The sequence below is a fragment of the Embiotoca jacksoni genome, unplaced genomic scaffold, assembly GCF_022577435.1.
Source record: "Embiotoca jacksoni isolate LCO1_2020_lvr unplaced genomic scaffold, fEmbJac1.0.p SCAF_43, whole genome shotgun sequence".
Classification (NCBI taxonomy): Eukaryota; Metazoa; Chordata; class Actinopteri; family Embiotocidae; genus Embiotoca; species Embiotoca jacksoni.
In genome coordinates, this window is record NW_027185396.1 from 787,912 (window position 1) to 808,801 (window position 20,890).

General features: G+C 41.1%; 1 protein-coding gene across 2 annotated transcripts in view; it reads right to left on the reverse strand.

Moving 5' to 3' along the window:
- The window catches only part of prkcz (protein kinase C, zeta), a 122,166-nt gene that overhangs the window by 62,888 nt on the left and 38,388 nt on the right, over positions 1 to 20,890 (reverse strand). Inside the window, exons 1-2 of one of the 2 annotated variants that reach the window (XM_069169113.1) lie at positions 14,501 to 14,625; positions 551 to 636 (exon numbers count right to left, since the gene is read on the reverse strand). In XM_069169113.1, coding sequence (XP_069025214.1) covers positions 551 to 636; positions 14,501 to 14,537 — 123 coding nt within the window. In that variant the 5' untranslated portion in view covers positions 14,538 to 14,625. Of the gene's footprint in view, positions 1 to 550; positions 637 to 14,500; positions 14,626 to 20,890 lie in introns of those variants that run through there. The other variant, XM_069169112.1, reaches the window with a different exon arrangement.

Sequence of the window (20,890 nt, forward strand, 5' to 3'; positions counted from 1 at the left end):
TCTCTATGCTGTCCTTTTCTCTCTCTGCTCTCCTCAAAAACAAGCCTAGTTCCAGTATGAACAACTCGGGTGTGGTTTCCGCTCCTTAATGGCTCGACCAGGCCAGTACACATAGATGAGATCAGCACAGCCGTACGGGGTGTGAACTCTCAGACAACGCAACCCTCAAATCAAGCTAAAGAACATCAAGTGCCGCTAACAGCTTCTTCAACTGCTGCAGCACAGACACATCAGTCAATACTGATGTTATCTGCCCAGACTGATGTCTGCTCTCTAAATCATTTAGCAAAATTCGGTGGGAGAAAGAACAGCTGTTCAGATTAATTCTAAAATGGGTCACATTGAAGTACAATAAACATTAAAACATCTAAAAGTCTAGCAAACCTTAACTTTATTGTGAAACAGACTTTTCAAACTTTCTCAGTCAGAATTGAAGTGTTCCCCACAGCAGATGGCCTCCGTTCACTGACCTGACTGAAGCATTGTTCAGGCATTACCGCATGTTCTCCCCAGCCGGGAGGGCGTCTCACCGAGAGTCGAAGACACTCACCCTGTTAAAGCGTTTGGCCTGGAAGAGGTGTCCGTTGACTCTGTAGAGCTTCCTCCATCTTCTGGCCCCGCGGCGGTAGATCGATTCTAGGAGAGAGATGAGACGGTTGAAGAGCAGCAGCATGGTGGAGGACTTAACAGGGAAGGTGGGAAGGACGTGTGGAGGGATGGAAATGAGATAAAAAGGTCCTGAGGCTCTTCCTTTGTGTGGAATCTGAGTTCAAGTGAGGGGAAGATAACCGTCGGATTTGTCTACGGTAAAACACACACACACACACACACCCGAAGCGCCTGCCTCCTTCTCCACTCCCTCCCTCACCAGTCTACTTTCCTCTTTCATCCCCTCCCTGCTTCTTCCGTGCTACATAAAAAAAAAAAAACTTCTTCAAAACCTCCATCCCTGCCTTCCTTCTAGACCTGGTGATGAATGGGCGTATCAGTGCTTCATAATGCCTTTAATTCAGATGAGATTGTGAAGGTGTAGCTATTTATAATGGCACTTTGTAGTCAGCTATTATTAAACCACAGGGCATTAACATGTGCCTGGCAGAGTGCTAAAACTGGATGATTCTGTCTTCCTATCAAACAATGTTCTACACTCTTATGAAAGGTTTACTAGGATTCATCGAATATCTTGACCCGTAGAAACAATCCTAAAAGATGCCTCATTGTTATTATTATCTTATCGATAGAATAATAATTACCTGACCACTTTTTATCAATTTAATATGAAACAAGAAACAGATGAAGGCATATACATGTGTTATAATCTATATATACAGTATTACAATATTAATTTTGAATACTCATGACTTTTTACCCGATAGCTCCCCAGAATTGAAGACAAAGCGTTTCAGAAATGGCCGCTGCCAATCTTATGCTGGTCGAGCATTTGCAGCGAGAGACTGCACAGTAATAGCATACTAACCCTAACCCTGCTACAGTACTAGCTACTCTTGAAGTTCTCTTGCACTTGGCTACCACGCCTTTCTTTTTTTTTTTCTTTCTTTTTTTTTTTTAACTCTATTTGTGCTTAATTGTATGCATTTCATCTGTTTCTTATACATCTCATTTCTTTTATATATTTTTAAATGTTCCTTTATATCTGGAAAACACTTTGAGCTGCATTTCTTGTATGAAAGGTGCTATACAAATAAAGTTTATTGTTATTATTATTATTATTATTATTATTATTATTATTATTAATGCATGGAACATGTTCATCTAGTATACACAGTAAATGGTGGCAACAGACTTTTCCACATACAACTGCATTCTGACTGTATGTTAAATCACTGCATCAAAAAACAGCTTCATGAATTTTGTTTCAAACAGTTATCGTTGGGGTTGGAAGGTAAAGTGTTGCGTCAACACCAAGCAGCAACAAACTGTGACGACACCCATCGAGGCCAAATTTCTAATTAATCATTTTCAGATGGACCGCCTGAAAACGAATAAGAAGGAGCAACTTTGACACCAAAAGGACTCGTAGAAAAAAAATTGATTGACTTCATATTTCATGATTGAAATTGAATGGGAGTCTTTCATGTGCCAACCCCTGGCGGGCCTCCGTGGCATTTCACTTCAAGGCACTTCTGAATCTCCCTCATTTTTCAGACCCGGAAGCTCCGCCCACTTGTATGTACAATCTACGCTCAGATCACAGTTTAAAAGGCACTGCCGAACAAACTATTGCAGTAAAATAGTTCGAAGTGCTTGTCGGGTTATCCTCCACTGTTCAATGAGGGTTTCTCTCATACAGTTCTTTCAATATTGGTCTGATAAGTTTCTAACTGAATGTACTTAAGCACAGTGCAAACCAACAAAATATGTGACTGTCCAATAGAAGTCATCTGTCCCCTCGTTTCTCTTATTTATGTATTTTATTGCTTTCTATTATTCTATTATTATCTATTGCTTCCTGTATGCTGCTGTAGTGAAAAAAAAATTCCCCTCTGGGATTAATAAAGTAACCACCTAACCTAACCTAACCTTTATCTGTTCTCTATATTTTTAAATGTTCCTTTTTATCTGTTTTTATGTGAAACACTGTGGGTAATTCTCTTGCTGTAAAACACTGAGCTGAAGTTCTTGTATGAAAGGTGCTATATAAATAAAACTTATTATTATTATTATTATTATTATTATTCAGGACTTGTTCATGGTACATGTCAACCGAAGCAATGCTCGCACACTTTCCTGCATTCCACTGCATACAACAAGACTTAAGAATGGATGTTGTTGATGTTTTTATTTACTTTTTATCTGATAAGCGCTTTGCACGCAAAATCATCACAGATGTGTTCTCTATGTACTAAACTTCAGGGACACTGTTTAGCCATTTTTGCAATATATTTCTAACGGAGACAAACGTGGGCAGCTGAATGTGCCACAGTCAACAAATTAAACACAACATCTAATGAATTTTACAAGATAATTAATGGATCCTTCATCTATATTCCTTTCAGCATTATCCACTTCAGATTTAGTCTTTAAAGGGGTTGTTTAATGCTGCTTCCAAATCTGTGCAATAATTGGATTATTGATCCAAATTTACTAAAATCATGAGTTTAATAAATAGACTGTCTGGATCCTATACAAACGAAATTAGCATAGCTGAAGAGCTACTGATATAGCCTATTATATAACTATAAGTTCAAACACAACATGCTGCATGGTCCACAGTCCGGTCCAGATCGCTCAGCCATGTCAGAGTGTATCATGAGCACAAGTGCAATCTGTACGACCATCACGCACCCTGTCTGTTGTTCACATCAATTAGTCATGGCCCACTCCTCCTGCAGGGAGCAGATGAGGTCTTAATTCTGCACATGGTACAACAAGTAGTGACTCTAGGAAATTATTATAGGCAAGCATTACATTTCTATTAACAGCAGGAAATTCTGATTTCAGGGTGTTGCATCAGATGGAGCTTAAAAAAACAAACAATTTAATTTGATGCACGATGACACAGCAGTCAGCAGCGGAGCAGAAGAGGAGCTGAGTAACTCTCCACAACAGCGAATAGAAAACCCAGGGTTACACACATGAATGTGTTTGTCAGTTTGTGAGCCTGATAAGAAATTTAATACAGAACTGCTATAGAACACAAATATGCCTCTTTTTTTTTTTTTTTTTCCCAAGTTGAATGTAGTATCACAACACTAAATAAATAAAAGCTCCTGTTAAGAATCAGTCTGCGGATTTCTATGTTATTATCAAGAAACCCGATGAAAACAAACCAACAGTGGATGTTTGTATGGAAGCCTGTTGTATGTTAATCCTCTCTGTGCTATAGAGCTCTATTGTTGGCCAGAAACGATCTAAAACACACCAATGAGCCACACTGGCATGTTTCTTCATCATCATGAAGGTACACACTGTAGTTTATTTTGACTCCATTGAACATAGAGCATCCTGCCTCCAGAATTTTAATATCATAAACCCAATTGGGGATTAATCTTCCACCACAAATGCACAATTTCCCTCCGGTTTGAGTAACATTTGTTAAAAATTTAGGCCAGTTGTAGAAGGGGATTACTAAATTAAAGAAAAAAAAAAAATCTATAAACTATATTTATGAGCTGCACAGCAAATTTCTAGAGTGGAATATCCTGGAGGTAAATTAAACCAAGTAAAAAAGTTAGATTTTCAGAGTTTATTTTCTAAGTTAAGACTACAGCTTGTGTTCAGGGATCCTCTTTGAAGGAGTAATATTTCAATCGCTGGGTGTTGAGACGCATGATTCAAACCCTATAGTCATTGTTGTCGTATTAGCAGTTCCCATCACGCCTCAGTTACTCTTTTAAAAATAAATAAACCAAATGAAATTGAACTGATGGGCAGAAATTGTATTCACTCTTGTTAAAACATGCTGTTTTGGAACATTTAAATGAAGACACTGATACATAAAATGGGCCTATGATTCAAAACCATAACAGGTATGAACCTACTATATATACCTTTCACAGTGGCGCTCAGTCATTGATTAGGTTGTAACTTGTTACAGAAGTTAAGTATTCTTGCAGCATTAATTGCTGCACATGCTGCATGTATTTTCAAACAATACATTTTTGGAAAATATGTTGTTATTTTATAGTCATTTCTATCTAAAACCTTTACAAAGACAAACGTCTTCAAGATTAACGTAAAAACCAATTTGCATATGTTAGAAAAGTCCCAAAGTATTGAGAGACCGACTAACACGTTGGGAGTTTTGTCCTTTTCATGGCACTCTAGTGATTTAGTCCTGCAGAGGTTGGAAAACGTTCAAAACCAATTAAAAGGAAATTGCTATCCTGACTTTTTGTCATATTTTAGTGAAATACATCTTTCATTCAAACCCTCCCTGCCTCATAAATATCCTCATCTTCCAAACCCAAAACCCAGAGTCTGTAGAACAGGCTTTCTGTCAGAAATGTAAAACCTTTTAAGGCTGAGCTGATGACGTCACCATTGTTATTTTCTCCGACATTCGCAGACAAACTTATTCCTCCTTCTTCTTCTTCTTCTTCTTCTTTCACTCATCAGTTCCAGCTGAAATCAGCGTCCCTTTAAAAGGGCTTTCCGTGTTGTTGTTAATGTGAATTAAGCAGCAGCACTTTATGCAGCTTCAGGTATTGACCGATAAACCTGCTGCCATACAAATCAATAAATTATGAGACAATTTGCTAGTGCTGCTTTCTGCTGCAAATAAATAAATAAATAAAATCACCACAGCCTTCAGTGGACTGGTTGGCTGAACCACATCAGGCGTTGTCCTCCCGACTCCCACTAATTATTCATTAGACGTACTCCCAGTGCCTCCCCGTGTCTCAACTGGTTTTCCAGTCTGGTTGGCTGCTCCAGTGATGGGTGCGGCTGCGATATCCTCCTCCACTCACTCATGTTTTTTTTTGCCTCTGTTGCTATGGTAGCCCCAGCCCACCATATACCAGCTATTATTAGGTAGCTGTGAGGATGTCAGGATGACATTGTCTGCAATAAAAAAAAAAAAAAGTGCATCTTAACCACAAATCCCTCCTTCCTCTCTTCTGAAAACCAATTGTTCCATTGTGCAGAATCAGGTGGAACATGGATCAGCCCTCCTCCATCCGTCCCAGTTCTTAAATATTATCTATTTTGTGCAACACTGACATTGTTCCAGCCAAAATATATATATATGCGGTGCCATTTCAGGTAAACAATATTGGTAAAGTGGGTCGGAGTCTCGTTAGAGGCAAAACTGAAGTTGAGCTCATGTCTACATGCAAATAGGCAGCCATAGAGACGGGGATTTAACTTCCGGACACTTGGTACACGAGGTGCTGACTGAAGATTAAACGCAACACTGCTGTCAGAACGGTGGCCTCCGGTCACAGCGGTCTAATGTCACTAAAGTAGGTCTCTCCTGACGTAAACGTACACTCATCGCCTAGAAACTCAGCCGTGTTTTGCATCACGATCGATGTTCCTGTGACTCTACGCTCTTCCCTCTCGCTCGCTCTCTGAGTCCAGACTGCTGAGATCAGAGTCACAGCGAGCAGAGGGGGCGACACAAAGAGGCCCTGCTCTTTGGGCTCTCGTCTGTGAATTTCCCTTTAATCCTGTTAAGTCAAGCCCTCTGAAGAAAAAGTGCTGCTCGCCTCGGAAGAACCACTGGGGAGTGTTTCCATAGTTACCCAGTATTTCTTCCCTTGTGCTCGTACTGGTGGGTGAGGGAGGGAGTCGGGCTTGAGGCTCGGTGTGCCACGAGCGAGGAGGGTGAACCTACACATCACGTTATGAACACCACATCAGAAGCTAAATACGGTGTGATTAAGAAGTAATTGCAGCAGATATTTAACTTGAAAACGTTTCCTGCTAATTAAAATGTTGAGCCATTTCATTAAAAAAAATTGAAGCAGCTGAAAGCGGGTCAAACCTTTGCAACCCATATATCAAACAATGACTGCATACTGTATATAGAACAGTTCATAAAATTCATTTGATCCATGAAAACAAAGGAATGGATCAATGATATATCTCTATATATTTTAAATATATGTTTTTAATGAATCAGCAATATATTCCTGCCCTGCTCAGTGTTAAATTACTTTTATGAATTAAAATTCAATTCCGTTCAAAAATCTAATTTCTTCATCATCAGACTGATAAAGAGTTTTGGCGGGTTTTTTTCATTAAAAATCTTCCCTGCTTGTTTTCACAAGTTCAGTACGCGATGATTAAAAGAAAATCATCTTTTAATCAGTCATAAAATAGTATCACTGAAATTAAATGTGATAATGTGATGAAGCTGCCAGCAAACACTTCAAACATAAACACACACACACGCACACGCACAGATCGAAGCAGATTAGGCGAGATTTTCACCGCTAACATCTTGGCCCTGATCTGTGGTTACAGTCATGAATATTTAGGACTACAGAGACAGTTAAGACTTTTCTTAGTTTGTCTACCCGATGATTGCAAACACCTTTAATCACTCTGATTATAGTCTGGAAACCCTGTTTGCATTAAGGTTTGCTCAGCGTGGGAGGATGAGCGCGATGACTTTGAAGTAGTTCCAACAAGAGTTTTGGCTTTAGCTCAGATCAAAACTCGAAATATTAAATGCTGCTCAGTTGAATATCAAAGTCTGCTTGTTAAAATAATTTCACACTGACCACATGCTGTGAAATTCAGTCGAGTTAACCTAAATTCTCAGTTCACTTTAGTTGGGCTTTGTGTTAACAGTGTAGATCTTCCAAAATAATTATAATATTCTGATTCTGATCAATGTCCATGAATATCTAAACACCACTTGTGTTTTCTTTAAAGTTTGAGCGAAGGCAAACTTTCACATTTAGCCCGAAGAGATGTCGTTTCAAAGAGCAGACTGGCTTTTAAATTACAACGCCCGCCCGACTTGCTTCGCGGCCTCGGGCGTACCGGAAGTGCATCTTCTAGATGAAGTGTGTGTGGAATGTCAATTCGCACGGCAAATTAGAGTCAAGTGAGCAGGAGAGTTGTTGTGGTGAAGTGACAAATATATGAGGCAGAAATCCAGCTGACGGTGAGTGGGAGAGGGAGGGGAAGGTTAACTCAGTGAGCAGCACGAGTACAAAGGAACCAACAGTGATTTTTATGCCCACCAGTAATTTCTCTTCAAATTCAGTCCTGGCTGTGAGTCATCATGATACTGAAAATATTGCTACAGAACTGATGTTAACCACAAGTAAAGACAAATACAGTAATGTGGGATTTCCCAGCCTCATCTCTTCCTTCATGTTTTACCCAGAATAATGAGATTATCAATTGTGAAAACAGATAACGACACCCTATTGAATCCCGTCTGGTTACAGTCCAATTAAAAAACAGTTTCCGGACCAGGGGGGGTCGATCAGTTCTCCTTTACGTCTTGCTGGATCCCGTCACCGTCTGAATGCGACACAAACACCGCTGCCTCAGACGCACTTACAACACAGCGCTTGCACTTGCCTAGCAGACCTTCAAAGAGCTGACCTATTACAACATCCCCCTGAGGGAAACAAATGTCTCATTGCCCCATTTCTTTTCTTCCAAAGGTGCCAGAATGAGAACAAGACCGACGCAGAGTGAAGGAACAAATCAGGCAAGTCGAGCACCGCAGAGATAATGAATCAAAAAACACAATACTACACCTCCGGACGTGAAGGCCAACGCGCACAGTCCTGCCATGCTGCCCATCGGAGATATAAAGAAGAGCTGACAGCCTGCTGGCGATACAGCACGGATGATGTGGGGAGCCGCGAAGCAGGAGATCAGGGTGGTACTACCAAATCTCTCCAGAACAGGACATTTACAAGGGCTTGACTCACTTCCAGACATTGTTTCCTCGCACTCACAGGAAAGTAGCCGCATACGAGTTGCTACCAACAACACCGCCCCTTCCCTCAAATACCCAAACAAAAGAAAAAAAAGAAAAAGCACAAGGCTTTAAGACTCAGAAGTCAGAGCTTTCAATGGGTTCTGGAGGAATCAGCAGCAGAATCCATGAATCCATCAGTGATATATCTACCAATGTCCCAGAGTATAAAGACCTTATCAACTTGTGCAAAGAGCCAAGTTATTTTCTGGATACTTTGTTCCTGCTGCCAGTTGTTAAGGGCCATTATATAAAGCAAGGTTATTACTGGCTTTGACTTCCAAAGAAGCTGAAAGGGATCAATGAAACAGCCCCGAGGCATTGTTAGACACAATTAGACCTCTGTGATAGCGGGTGCTCAATAGTGGCATGACTAACTTTGTTAGCTTGGCTATTAATTAAAGCATTTATTCAATTGTCTTTTAATCAGCGCGTTCCCGATAAAGAAGGGAGAGGACGGACATCGCAAAGTGCATGAAATTTCAAAAGACATCCAATTTAAAAGTTGGGATTACCAAAGTTTGATCCGGATTTAGGAGTCTGTAAAAGCCTTTTGAGGGCCGCTGGGGTTCCAGAGGAACGGATGCGGTTGCAGACGTACTGTACGACAGCCATGAGAACCGGTGTGTGGGATCCTCTGGACTGAAGACAAGACAGTGTCGCATGCTGATGAGTCAGCCGCTCTATGTAACGCCATGGCAACCTATCCATTGCCACGTTACCCCCGCATGCATATCAGACCACTGAAAAGCTGAGGTGCACACAAAAAACATCAACCTGTCGCCGGCTTGACGACCAATAGAGTCCAATATGACAAATAAAATGTTGGTGTATTCTCACTGCAGTATTTGTAAACTCACACATCTCACTTCCCCTCCACAGGGTTCCTCTTTCCCATTCATCTTCTGTCCTCTGTCTCGCCCTCTCCGACACCCCCTCTCTTATATTGTGTGTGATGCACACGTTGATGTATTAAGAGAAATTGATACAATGTCACCACTCAGCCTTTTTTTTATTTATTTTTTTATTTTACAGTGGCCACTGCCAGTCCTGTAAAATCCCTGCAGCCCAAAAGCATTTTTACACAAGACTACCATTATAAAAGAAATGTGAAAAACTGCTGACAGGACAGGACAACTGCAAACAACTCTTTCTATTGGGCCTTTGTTATTCATGGAGGTTTTATATTTGTAAAGCTCTCCTCCAGCTCGGTAGCCCGGCTGCACCGACTGTCGCTCACAGCTTCACTTCTCTTCGCTGCGACTGCAGTCTGGTGACTCGGCTCGTATTACCGTTCGTTCAGCCACTCTGAAGGCCGATCACCAATCAGCGAACAGAGTCGGTGGTTAACGCTGAATGTTCAGCTCAGAGTAAACGCTCAGCACATCGTCAAGCTGCTGCCGTTCATTAAAACAATTATACAAGATATGCTGTAATCGGGTAAAAACACTTTGGTGGACACGGTGTCGGCCAGTTTCGGCGCATGCTGATTGGTTAGAATTGACCCAAGGTCTATGCCCAGTAGGATGGAAGGACTGTGAACTATTCCTTATGCAGGGTGACCAGACCCATATTCACGCAGGGAAAATTCGCACCTGGTTCACAGAAGGCCAACAGCTTCGAGACTTTTAGTCTACGGCTGAGCAGGAACATGTCGGCCGAACCAGTGGGGGAAACACTGATGACGCTGGTCAGTCTGGAAGAATATCTTTATCCTCATTCATCCTCAATTCTCTCTTTGTCTTCACACTTCTCCTAGTCACATGATTATGGCCATTTTCAGTTTACTAATCTAATTTTGCCACGATCTAAATCAGCCAATCATTCCCACACTGTCAAAAGTCAATCTGTTCTCATCTCATGTATCCAGGCCTCAGGTTGAACTCATTAGAATCCCCCCTTCATCACATCCAGGTGGAGGCAGATGGCCACCCGCCCCGAAACCCGGTTCTTCCAGAGGTTTCTTCCTGTTAAAAAGGGAGTTTTTCCTTCCAGCTGTTGTTGGGTTCCTCTTTATAATGTGTAAAGTTTGACATCAGGACTTCAGAGTGTTAAGTGCCCTGTGACGACTCATTTCATGATCTATCGCTATATAAATTGATTGTGAATGCATCAACAGCAGCAGTGTCTACACCCTTGGGGGCTTCCTGTTCTACACACTGCCTCACACCCTTTAAATACGATGACAACGGGCTCTAATTGCCAAAGACTCTCACATCCCTCGACATTTCTCTTCTTGTTCTTGCATGTGGCAATAAAATGTTGTATTTGTTCCCTGACTGAAACGTGCACGTGCGGCTGGCCACGTGACGCGGAGGCTAACTTGGAAGCGACATGATTTTTTCCGGCTCATGCACCAGGCGAGCAGTTTTCAGTCAAGTGTGTGGGTGCCATCTTTGAGTCCGGTGTCCAGATATTCTGAGTACATGAAGAAGATGCAAATCCATACAAATGCGGCACATCTCATCAGGTTTGATGGCTGTCCCTGCGTTCATCTTTTTTTTTTTTTAGGGGGGTTGGCCTGCAACAGCAGGGTCGACGCTACAAACATGAGAGTCTAGTTACCATTACTCAGCAGAATATTTCTGGGAAAGGACTGTGAAAGTTTATCAGACTCTATCGTATATTTACATGTGCCTCATACTGTGACTATCTCCAATATATTATTGCAACACTGCAGTTTAACTTTTTGTTATTAACCATGTGACACATAAATTAATCATCGTTTTGATTTGAAAAATGGCCCATTACTGCTGTTACAGCACACAAGGCTTCTCTGAGAAGCCACCTGCAATTAAATAATCAGACTGAAGTGCTTACATATTGCTGATTTATACCAGCTAAAGTCTTGAGAAGGCAGGTCATTTTATAAAGGAGAATTTAAGCATGGTGTTTTTTTTGGATCATAAAATACATTCCGTCCATACCTCAACTAGCAATTGTACTTTGCGAACCTGAGCAGGAATGTAAATGTGTATTGAAGGTTTGTACGCATACTGGTCAGGGATTCTCCAGCTTCTGAATACTAATTTACAGTTTACACAGATGGAGGGCCTAAATGGACTGATCCTGGAGTTTGGATATCTCATCAGACAGCCACCAAATCCACTTTCAGTCCATCTGTAGTGTCCTCTGAGTGTGATGCAGCCCTGTGTCAGGGTCACTGATTGATCCTGTCCTAAATTACCTTTCCATTTCAGTTAATAGCCTAATGCTGCTGGAGCTGCCGCAGGCAGAGAGCAGCTACCTCCATCTCTGCTCTTCTTCTCGGCACACAAGAAATAAAAGCTCTGCTATTATACGGAAAAGCTGGTCATCAGGGCGGTTACACTGTGTTAATGTGTCAGAAAAACAGACTACAGAGGACTTAGAATTCATCCAGTAATTATCAATCATCTACTAAAGGTTGTATGTCAGTGTCAAGATAATGAATCCGAGTAAAATGAGAGAAAACTGTGCGCTGACTAGGTCGAGTCGGTCTTCTGCCATTTCTTTATTTCCTCTTCTGTCTGTCTGTCTGTCTGTCTGTCTGTCTGTCTGTCTGTCTCATGTCAAACTGGTGGTTGCATTAGTTTAAAATAGGCTGCCCTCCAGTCTACAGATAAAGCCACAAATAGGATTTATTCTGCATCATGGTTTTGAAAACAGATCACAAATGTTTTGGGGTCAGGTTTTTTGGGGGGTATTATTTCAAAAATATTGGTGTCTTGGAAAGGATATATCTAACATGTTTTTTTTCTCGATTATTGATATTTTTCCAGTCATTTCATCTCTAAATGTCAGAGAGAGCGACAAATGACCAAAAACCTTCAGAGGACCAATCAATTACTATTAGCTGTTTTTCAAAAATTCTATTTAGGTTACATCAAATAAAGGAAAGCAAGCAAGTCTTCACACTTGAGAGGTCACCACCTCCGAATGTTTGCTTTTTGTATTTGCCTTTGTTGATATTCCATAATGCTGCCCGGTCGTTTCAGCACCAGAGTTTCTGAGCAGCATTGAGATCAAGCCATCATCATTTTTCCTGGGAAATCTGGGCGTTCACAGTCTACCGTAAAAAGCACATATCCGTGGATGTCTGCGGTGTTTTTACACCAACACAGTCAGAATTGTATTTCAGCTGTATTGAGAAGGTTTGATACAACAGCTGTTTTTCTCAAACCTCGTCTACGGCCTTTGTTCCGCCAGTATTTTCTCTTGGCTTTAACCCCTTAAAACTTTCTGCCCGCTGTATTTCAAATTGTATTTGCATATCTTTGAATAAAATGATATGCTCTTTGAAACCGTTAATACCAAGGTAGCTTTACCAGAAGCAGCTACTATAGTTCCTAACTTTGTAATGAGAGTGTGTTCACTGAAAAACAGTCGTTTTCTACCTTTTCTGTCGGTAAGCGCGCGTGAATACATGCTGAGTCACCTGCTTCTGAGCTTTCAGTAAAAAGAAACATTTTGTTTTCCACATAATATCTTCTACATAAAAGCAGTTACTTGTGTTATTTATTGTAAAGCTAAAATAACTAATCAATTAAATAAACTGTGGAAAATCTTGGCAATACATTAGTTCTTAGCTGCCTTCAGCTGGCAATTTGTTTGTTTTTTCTCCCTTTTATCATTGTAAATTGGATCTTTGGGTTTTGGGTTTTGGATTGTTGGACGGAAATCTTTAACTCGGCATCTTCTTACTCACATTTTTTGGAAACCAACAACTGAGAAATCTTCATGACATATAAGCAAACTTCATATTCTGATGGAGATGTTGTTGGAAGTTCTAACAAAGCTAGTAAGTTGATTACGATTTACATTTTTTTCTTCCTGTCACGTCAAATCTGAGGATGATGCCAAATTGTTTTGGGAAATTGTGATGGATATTTTTCACTCCTTTCTGTTTTATACACTTATTAAAAACAATGGAAACATTATACTGTGTGTAAAATCATTTGCAGCCAGCCCCTATTTGTTGCACCATATTTGAAGTTTCTCTCTTACTATTGTCTTGCTCCAAGGTGTTTGGCTCTGATCAATTGTGTGAGTGATCTAAAAACAGGAGGTTCTACATGTATCAAGTGTGCAGTGCCGTGCAAACATTTTAGGGAAGTTAGCCGCTTAGACTCTCATCCATCATGCAGTACAATCTGGGAGGCATCTGATCCCAAATTTCCAAATTAATTTTGCAGCAGGACCTGCAGGAGTCATAAAGAAATATCATCAGCCACAAGAAGAACAGGAAGTCCTGCAACTGCCTCAAAAACACTGTGCAAATAGTTTAGTTGCTATTTTAAAAGCGAAGGCTTCCTGGCATTATTCTTTGAAAGCATCCTCTCTTTACTTTTAGTGCTTAAAGATCACTATTTCATAGAGTATTTAAATTCAGGAATGGCATTTCAAACACAGTTCACTCTTTATGTCCACTGTGATGATTTGAACTCACTGATTTTCCAAACTGCAGCAGTCAAGAGAATGTAGAGCAACGCGTGTCCTTTCAAAGTCAAGTTTTTCTTCAGACTGCTGGAACAAAATGTCTCACCGTCATTAAATTATCATACAGACAGGTATTCATGGACATCACATTGTAACTAGTCTGAGGACACAGTCAGACTGAGTGTTTTAAACATAGGTTACATGAGTCCTACTGAGCAGCTCCTCTGGAAGTAGGAACAACCTGAGGCACTCGTAGTCAGCCTCGCAAAGGAAAGATGATGGATATGCAATTCAGATGCAGCTGCTGCATCTAAAAAAGAAAATTACTGGGTCTAACAGAAACAGTGGAAAACCTATCTAGTTCACACTCTGTTTGCATTTAGCCGACAGGATGCATGCAACAAGGTAGCGCGGGGATTTTAGTGTCTTTTAGCGTGATTAGGATTGAAAAAACAGAACCCCGTCTCTTCAGAGTAACCCACTTCTTCCACCGGCTGATAATCAATGATGATGTCACCTCAGCAAAAAGGCAAAGCTGCTCACCTCAGCTCAACTCAGCCCAGCCCCCCACCCCCACCCAACTCTTCCTGCAAGTCTGCCATGTTTCTTGCACAGACCTCAGATGACCTGACGTGACAGAATCACCCGCGCTCACCCATAATCCCCTACCTTTGACTCGAAGGTAGAAAAGCAGCGTGAGCAGCATCCCTCCTGCTGAACGGTACCGCTCCTTTACACCCTGGATCTCATGGTGGTCTCCTTCACATCCTCCACTATTTCTTCCTTCCTCTTCCTCCTCCCGCTCTCACTGAGCAGCTTCACTAGTGTGTCGCTCTCCTCTTCCTCCTGCTCCCTCCCCCCCTCCCTATTCCCTCTCAGAACCCTCCAGGCGGCTTCTCTTTAGCTTCTCGTCACACACACACCTCAAGTAAAACACATCAGAGGAAGCATATGCAAACATGCCCCGGTGTCAAAACAGCCTTTTGGGGTTTTTGTGCGTCGTGATTGAAATGTTTCCCTGCTGAACGAGGATGATACCACATGACAGAGGCTTTCAGAGCAACCCTCCTCTCTGCGCCCGTGTTGCAGTTTCAGCGTTTTGCCCACAAGATGGCAGAAGTAGCTCTAAATCCAACCACAGCATCCTCTGGATGCAAAACGTTTTAACCTAAATATAAATCTCGTGGACTATTTTTAGAGGCTGTACTGTGCCGACTGGAGCACATCCTGGATGACAGCTACACTTTCCTAGAGACCAGCCTCAAGATGCATTTATAGCACTTTTGTGCTCTCGTACATCACCTATGGACAATGTGTGAAAGTTAATACTGCCCTACATACTGCAAGTCAGGGGTCAGTGTCTGCCTTGAAAAGCAAAGTCTAATATCTCCAACAGAAATCCATTTCATCTGATTTTAAGTAAAAAAAAATGTCATATTCTTGAGTATAAGTTGACAAGTTGTGTGTTGAAGTTCTACTTGTTCATGACACCGTTTTATTTCCTTCAGTAAATAAAGGTGAAATACTGAGCCACAGCAAACTAATTAATAAAAAGGACAACAAAACTGATTCTTGGTAAGTCTTTAAAAGAGGATGACTTGTTAAAAAAAATGTATCGTCCTCATTGCACATACATAATGACTGGGTCAGGTTGCACTAACGTGGAATATGCAAATTAAATCTTGAATGAGTTTAAAATCAAAATTTACTTGTATCACCTGTCAGCTGTTTCACAAGTTTTCCAAACTGGATTAACTCCAATAAAACGGGATCAAACAGGGAGCACAAAGTGGGAGCATTTCCTTCTTTTGGAAGCTGATTTGAATATTTCACACTCGCGTCTAAAGTCTCTGACTACATGATTGCTGAAACTCTGTGTCTAATGTGCTTTATGCATTTTGTATTTTCTCTTTAATTTCAGTTTAATTATCTAACTGGAAACCTGAGAAGCACTTTAATTAGTATTTAATCTTTGATCTTGATATAAATCATAATAAACTGCTGTTTCATTGACCAACCCTGAACTTTTTTTTTGCGTGCTCCCGGCTGCTCCTACAGAACATTCCCAGTCCTGGACAGCACTGCTCTTGAACTAATTCATGAACAGTTTTAAATTGGCCTTAGATACATTTGATTTGGACCAAATTTCCCCAACATGATGGCCAATTTAATCAATTAAAGACCAGTGAGTGGACGCTCCCAAAAATCGTAGATTATTTATAAACGTAGTTTAAAGAAGAAACTTCGGTGGAAATTTTCCAGGTGAAGCAAAAAGTTACAGAAGTTTTCTTGTGGTTTCAAATGGTCCTCAGGTGATGTCACTTGAGGTAATATTGGTTGGAGGGAGTCAACTTGTGAACTTGCGAGGTCTGTAAGTCTGATGGAGCGGTTGTCTGTAAGTCAGAGCTCAGACTGGGACCCCGAGCCAATTTCAGGCACCCGACTTCACTGAGCAGCAAATATTCTGACGTAAGTCAATGTAGCAGCGTCCACAAAAACATTACTTTAACATTAAATATTAAACATTACTGTGGCTAAATAATATCTCAAATTGTATCTTTGATGGGACTTGGTCGGCTATGTATTTTAGATTCAGACTAAACTGATGAGAACATTATGTGCGCATCTTATTTCCATCATAATCTATCCCCAGTTGAACACAGCTGAGCCTCCAACCAGACTGTCTTTAGTGTAGTTGCATTGTGGGTAATGTCGGTCCCAGCTTTTGATAAGGATGTGGGATAAAAAGACATCATCTCTGGTTCTGTTGCGTTAATTTTGGTCCTTTTTTTTTAACTGTTGATTGTTAATATGACCATTATACTAAAGATCAGTTGAGCAGTCTATTCATTTAAGAGGGTTGCATTTATGAGTCACACTGTGACACATCAACACACTGGTCACATCACCTGCTTCTTACAGAAAATAAACAACTCACTTCACAGTTTAAGATGCAAAAAACTGAAAGTAGAAAGTGTTTCAGAGAAAGAGCCAATGCCTTCGATGACAAGATAAATAAACCCCACGAATTCCACCATAAACACTTGGATTATTTTAGGACAGGATCTCCCTCTCTCAGCCAGAGACAGACTTGGACACATTCATGTCTCTCCTTGTCTGCCAGCGTTGCAACACTGGGGAGGTTGTGCAAGCATTTTCTGCATTCCTTCCCCGTGAGGATGGAGGGCTATTCTCTGGGCTGGACGCAGAGCGTTATCAAAGCGGCCTTCAAGACATTTTTTACTTTATCAGGATTGCCAGGACCGGGCCGTGCAACGCTGCCACTCATCGACTCTTGAATCAACAGCGACTGAAAGCAGTAGAGTGCAACGGGAAACACGTGCTGCCCGATATCTTCACTGGAGGAACTGAGTGGTTGGAAACGAAGAGAACACGTTCTGTCTGTGAGGTTATCGGTCCTCATTTACAATTTACAGCTGCAAGCTGGACCAGCGAACTTCATGAAGAGACCAAAGCAGCTTGGATTAAAAAATTATTTTATTTTTATTTTTATTTATTTTTTTTTACACAATTTCCATGTTTTGCATAGATTTTAAAATATTAGTCTTTTTGTATTTATTTACTTTTACTGTTTGCAACTCAACTATTGCAGAACTACTACGATCAAAATGAGGCACTACATTTTTCTACTAACTCTGAACCCTTTTCCTCCTGGATTCTCTGGATCAAAATGCCTCCATCAGTATCAGACATTCAATTCATTTCTATATGAGTCTATCTGTACCAACGGGGATGTGCATGCCCACATGGCATTTTTGCCTGACAATATTCTTTATGAACAGCAGTTAACACTGTTTTTACTACTAGCAAATTATGTTCAAGCTTCACTAAATCTGTTTGAGAGAAGCGCAGGAAAGCCGGTACCCCAAGGTCTGCACCCATTAGGATGAAGGACGACTGGAAACCATCCTCAACGGAGCGTGGCCGGAACCATATACCCACACGGGGAATTTGGGTGTGATAATAGCAGGCTAGCCGACCGTAACAACTTGAAATGACCATTAAATCACGACCAGACCAGACAGTGCAAGGCACAGTTCACTAACAAGTGTTAGATACTTGGTAACACAGGGCTGACAGGTGAACTGTAGCTGGTGAGCTAACTGCTACACTTTCTCTATTTTGGATTCTTTTGACCAGCAACAGTACTCTATAAGGTTGAATTTGTCTCAAAACATCTGCACATTGCATTGGTTTACTTTGCTGAACTGAAAGTATTTTTACTTGTAATATGTCCATGGTTTTGAGTCACCATATTCTCATTAACCAAACGCTATGGACACCATCAATCACGCAGCTCTCTAAAGTAATAATGATAATATTAGATTTCATGGAATGGTGTCTGTCGTGGCACTAAAGGTCACCTTAAATCACTTACATACAAAGCACCAGTAATAAAACATCAATAGAATTTGGAATAAAAACAAAGAAAAAGCAAGTGTCGTTTAGCAATGAGTTATAATTGGTATTACACGTAATAAGATGCAGATGTTGTAGTTAAGGTGGTTTATCAGCATCTATTCTGCATTCAGGCAACACTGAATCTATAAATGCAAGGAGGTGTCATTCATTAGAAGATGGTGCACGTGCCGTTTCATTATCAAACACTCAAAATAAAGTGATGTCATCAAATGGGGGCTCTGTGATCAACATTTGTATACCTGCTCCAGAAATATAGCCATCATTGGAGGTTTATGTTTGCCTACTGTACACGCAAGTCATTCGCCGTATTTATACCTTCAAAATCACTGAAACCACACACCTCCACTGGGTGTCAAATGTTCCCTGTGTAGCTACCGAAACCTAACTGCTCTAAGCGTTACGCTCAGCCGTAGATAGCCACAATAAGGCCACACAGATCCAACCGGCTGCAGTGCTCTGTTTGACTAAATCCAAAGGACCTGACTAAATCCTGCTCTTCATAAACAACAAAAAAAAGAGTGTTTCAGCTCCTTTTGTCTACGACGATCTCAACCTCGACGGGTCATTGTACTGCAAGCGCTGCTGGATTATGTAAGATTGCAGGGCTTTGCTCAAAATGCTCTCACTTGACAATATAAAAAAAAAAACAACAACAAAGAACTGCAAGGTGACCTGGTCAGGCGCGTGGTGCGCTGAGGAATGCAGACCAGGAGATATAAGTACAAACAGTGATAACAGGCAGAAAGCAAATGTGTGTTTGAAAAGAAAGGAGACTTGACAGATGAAGGGGTGGAGGTAGGGGGAGGTGGGGGTGTAATATAAGAAAGACGGGAGAATTAGATAAAAGGGGAAAAGCCGGTGGGAGGTTTTTCTGAAACGAGGCCAGTTCAGTTAGCGAGCACTCAGACACGAGTCAGCTTGATTTACTAGCCGAGCGGACCTCTCCTCTTCCTGCTCGGCACGTAGCCTCACCGCGGCCAGCTCCGGCGACAGCCATTGTTTGTGTGGCTTGTTTGTGCCAGCTGAAGTGGTTGCCCGGTGGGAGTATTATGCAAGGGACCAGCCTTTTGTGGATTAGCCTTCTGAACAGATGTGCTCCAGGCGAACGCTATTCACTGCAGAGGTTCAATAGCAGGACATGCTAACCACTCCAAATCCCAGCACACAACAGAATGAGGTCAGCAGCGGAGGTAGAAGAGAGCATGTTGGGTCGAGCCGAATGCAACACTTCAAAGTCACTTTTATGGAACTGATAAACAAACACGGCAATCGGGCTGGTAGCTTTGAGGACAGCTGATGCTTCCTGACAAGTAGTTTTGATGTCTTTCTAGAACAATCGGGATCTAATGCTGGATATCACGTCTCAAAAGCTGCCAGATTCAGTCCTATTTTTGGACAGATTTAGGATCCAGTAACTGAAACTAAAAACCATTCAACGTGTCAAAATGTGAACTTCCAGCCAAATGGTCTAGATGGTAGTTTTCCCAAAGAGCATCAGACTTTTCCAAACAACTTCTTTAAAGTACAGTTGCTTTGTAAGCCGGAGCAGGTAGGAAGGAGCTGCTGCACCACACTTTGACAGGGATGAGCACAGCGTTGCCAAATTATGATTTGTTTCACCTCGTTCGTTCAACCTGATATTGTGTTTATATTTAATGATTTCCGGGCTATTTATTCTGATTTATTTGTCCATCCTCAGGTGTAATTTTCACCATATTCAAACAAATGACAAGTCACAATTGTTATATTGTACCATTGAAAAAGTAAGCTGACCCCATGTGACAGGTGGAACCTCTCTTACTTAAACCTCCTTGCCATTGAAGTCTGTTGTGTCATCATGCTATGACCTAAAGAGCTCTCTAATGCTCTCAAAAACCAGTTGTGGATGCCCGTGAGTCCGGCAGGAGATTTGAAAAAGATCTTGAATAGATTTGAAAGAAATCATTCCACTGGGATTAAAATCATCAACAAGTGATGACGGTGTAGATTTAAAAAGACTGCCAATTTGCCCGGGACTGGAGGCTCCAGCCAATTCAGCCTAAGAACAGACATTGATGCAGAAAGAGATCTCCGAGAAGCCCAAAATTTTGTCACAGGATCTGCAGGAAACTTTTGGACTGTTGGTGTCAAAATTCACACATCTACAATCAGAGAGAGAATGCTGAAGTTTGACCTGAATTTGAGGCATGCCAGGAAAAAGTATTTTACTGACCAAAAAGAACATCAGAGCTAAACAACAGTTTGCCAATGAAAATACTAAACTAATAATAATAATGGAATAATGTGTTCTGGACATGTGAATCAAAGACAGAGTTGTTTTGGCTGCAGTCACAGTGGCCTTGATTGGCACCATACGAGCTTTTGAGGCCAGTGGAGTACTTACTCTTATCCCAGGAGACTTTTATACCGTATGTATTCATATTTTTGTTGAATAAATGATGCAAAAAGCTCATTCTTCTTGTCGTGTTGGTCAAATATACCATCTTTATCTTTAGACACTGTTTCATAGAGAATCAAAAGTTTGCTAGATCGAATATGATGAAAAAGCAAAACATTTTCATAAAACCACGCATTGATTTTAGAGTTTTTAATCTCAAAAGTGGCAAAAAAAACAAC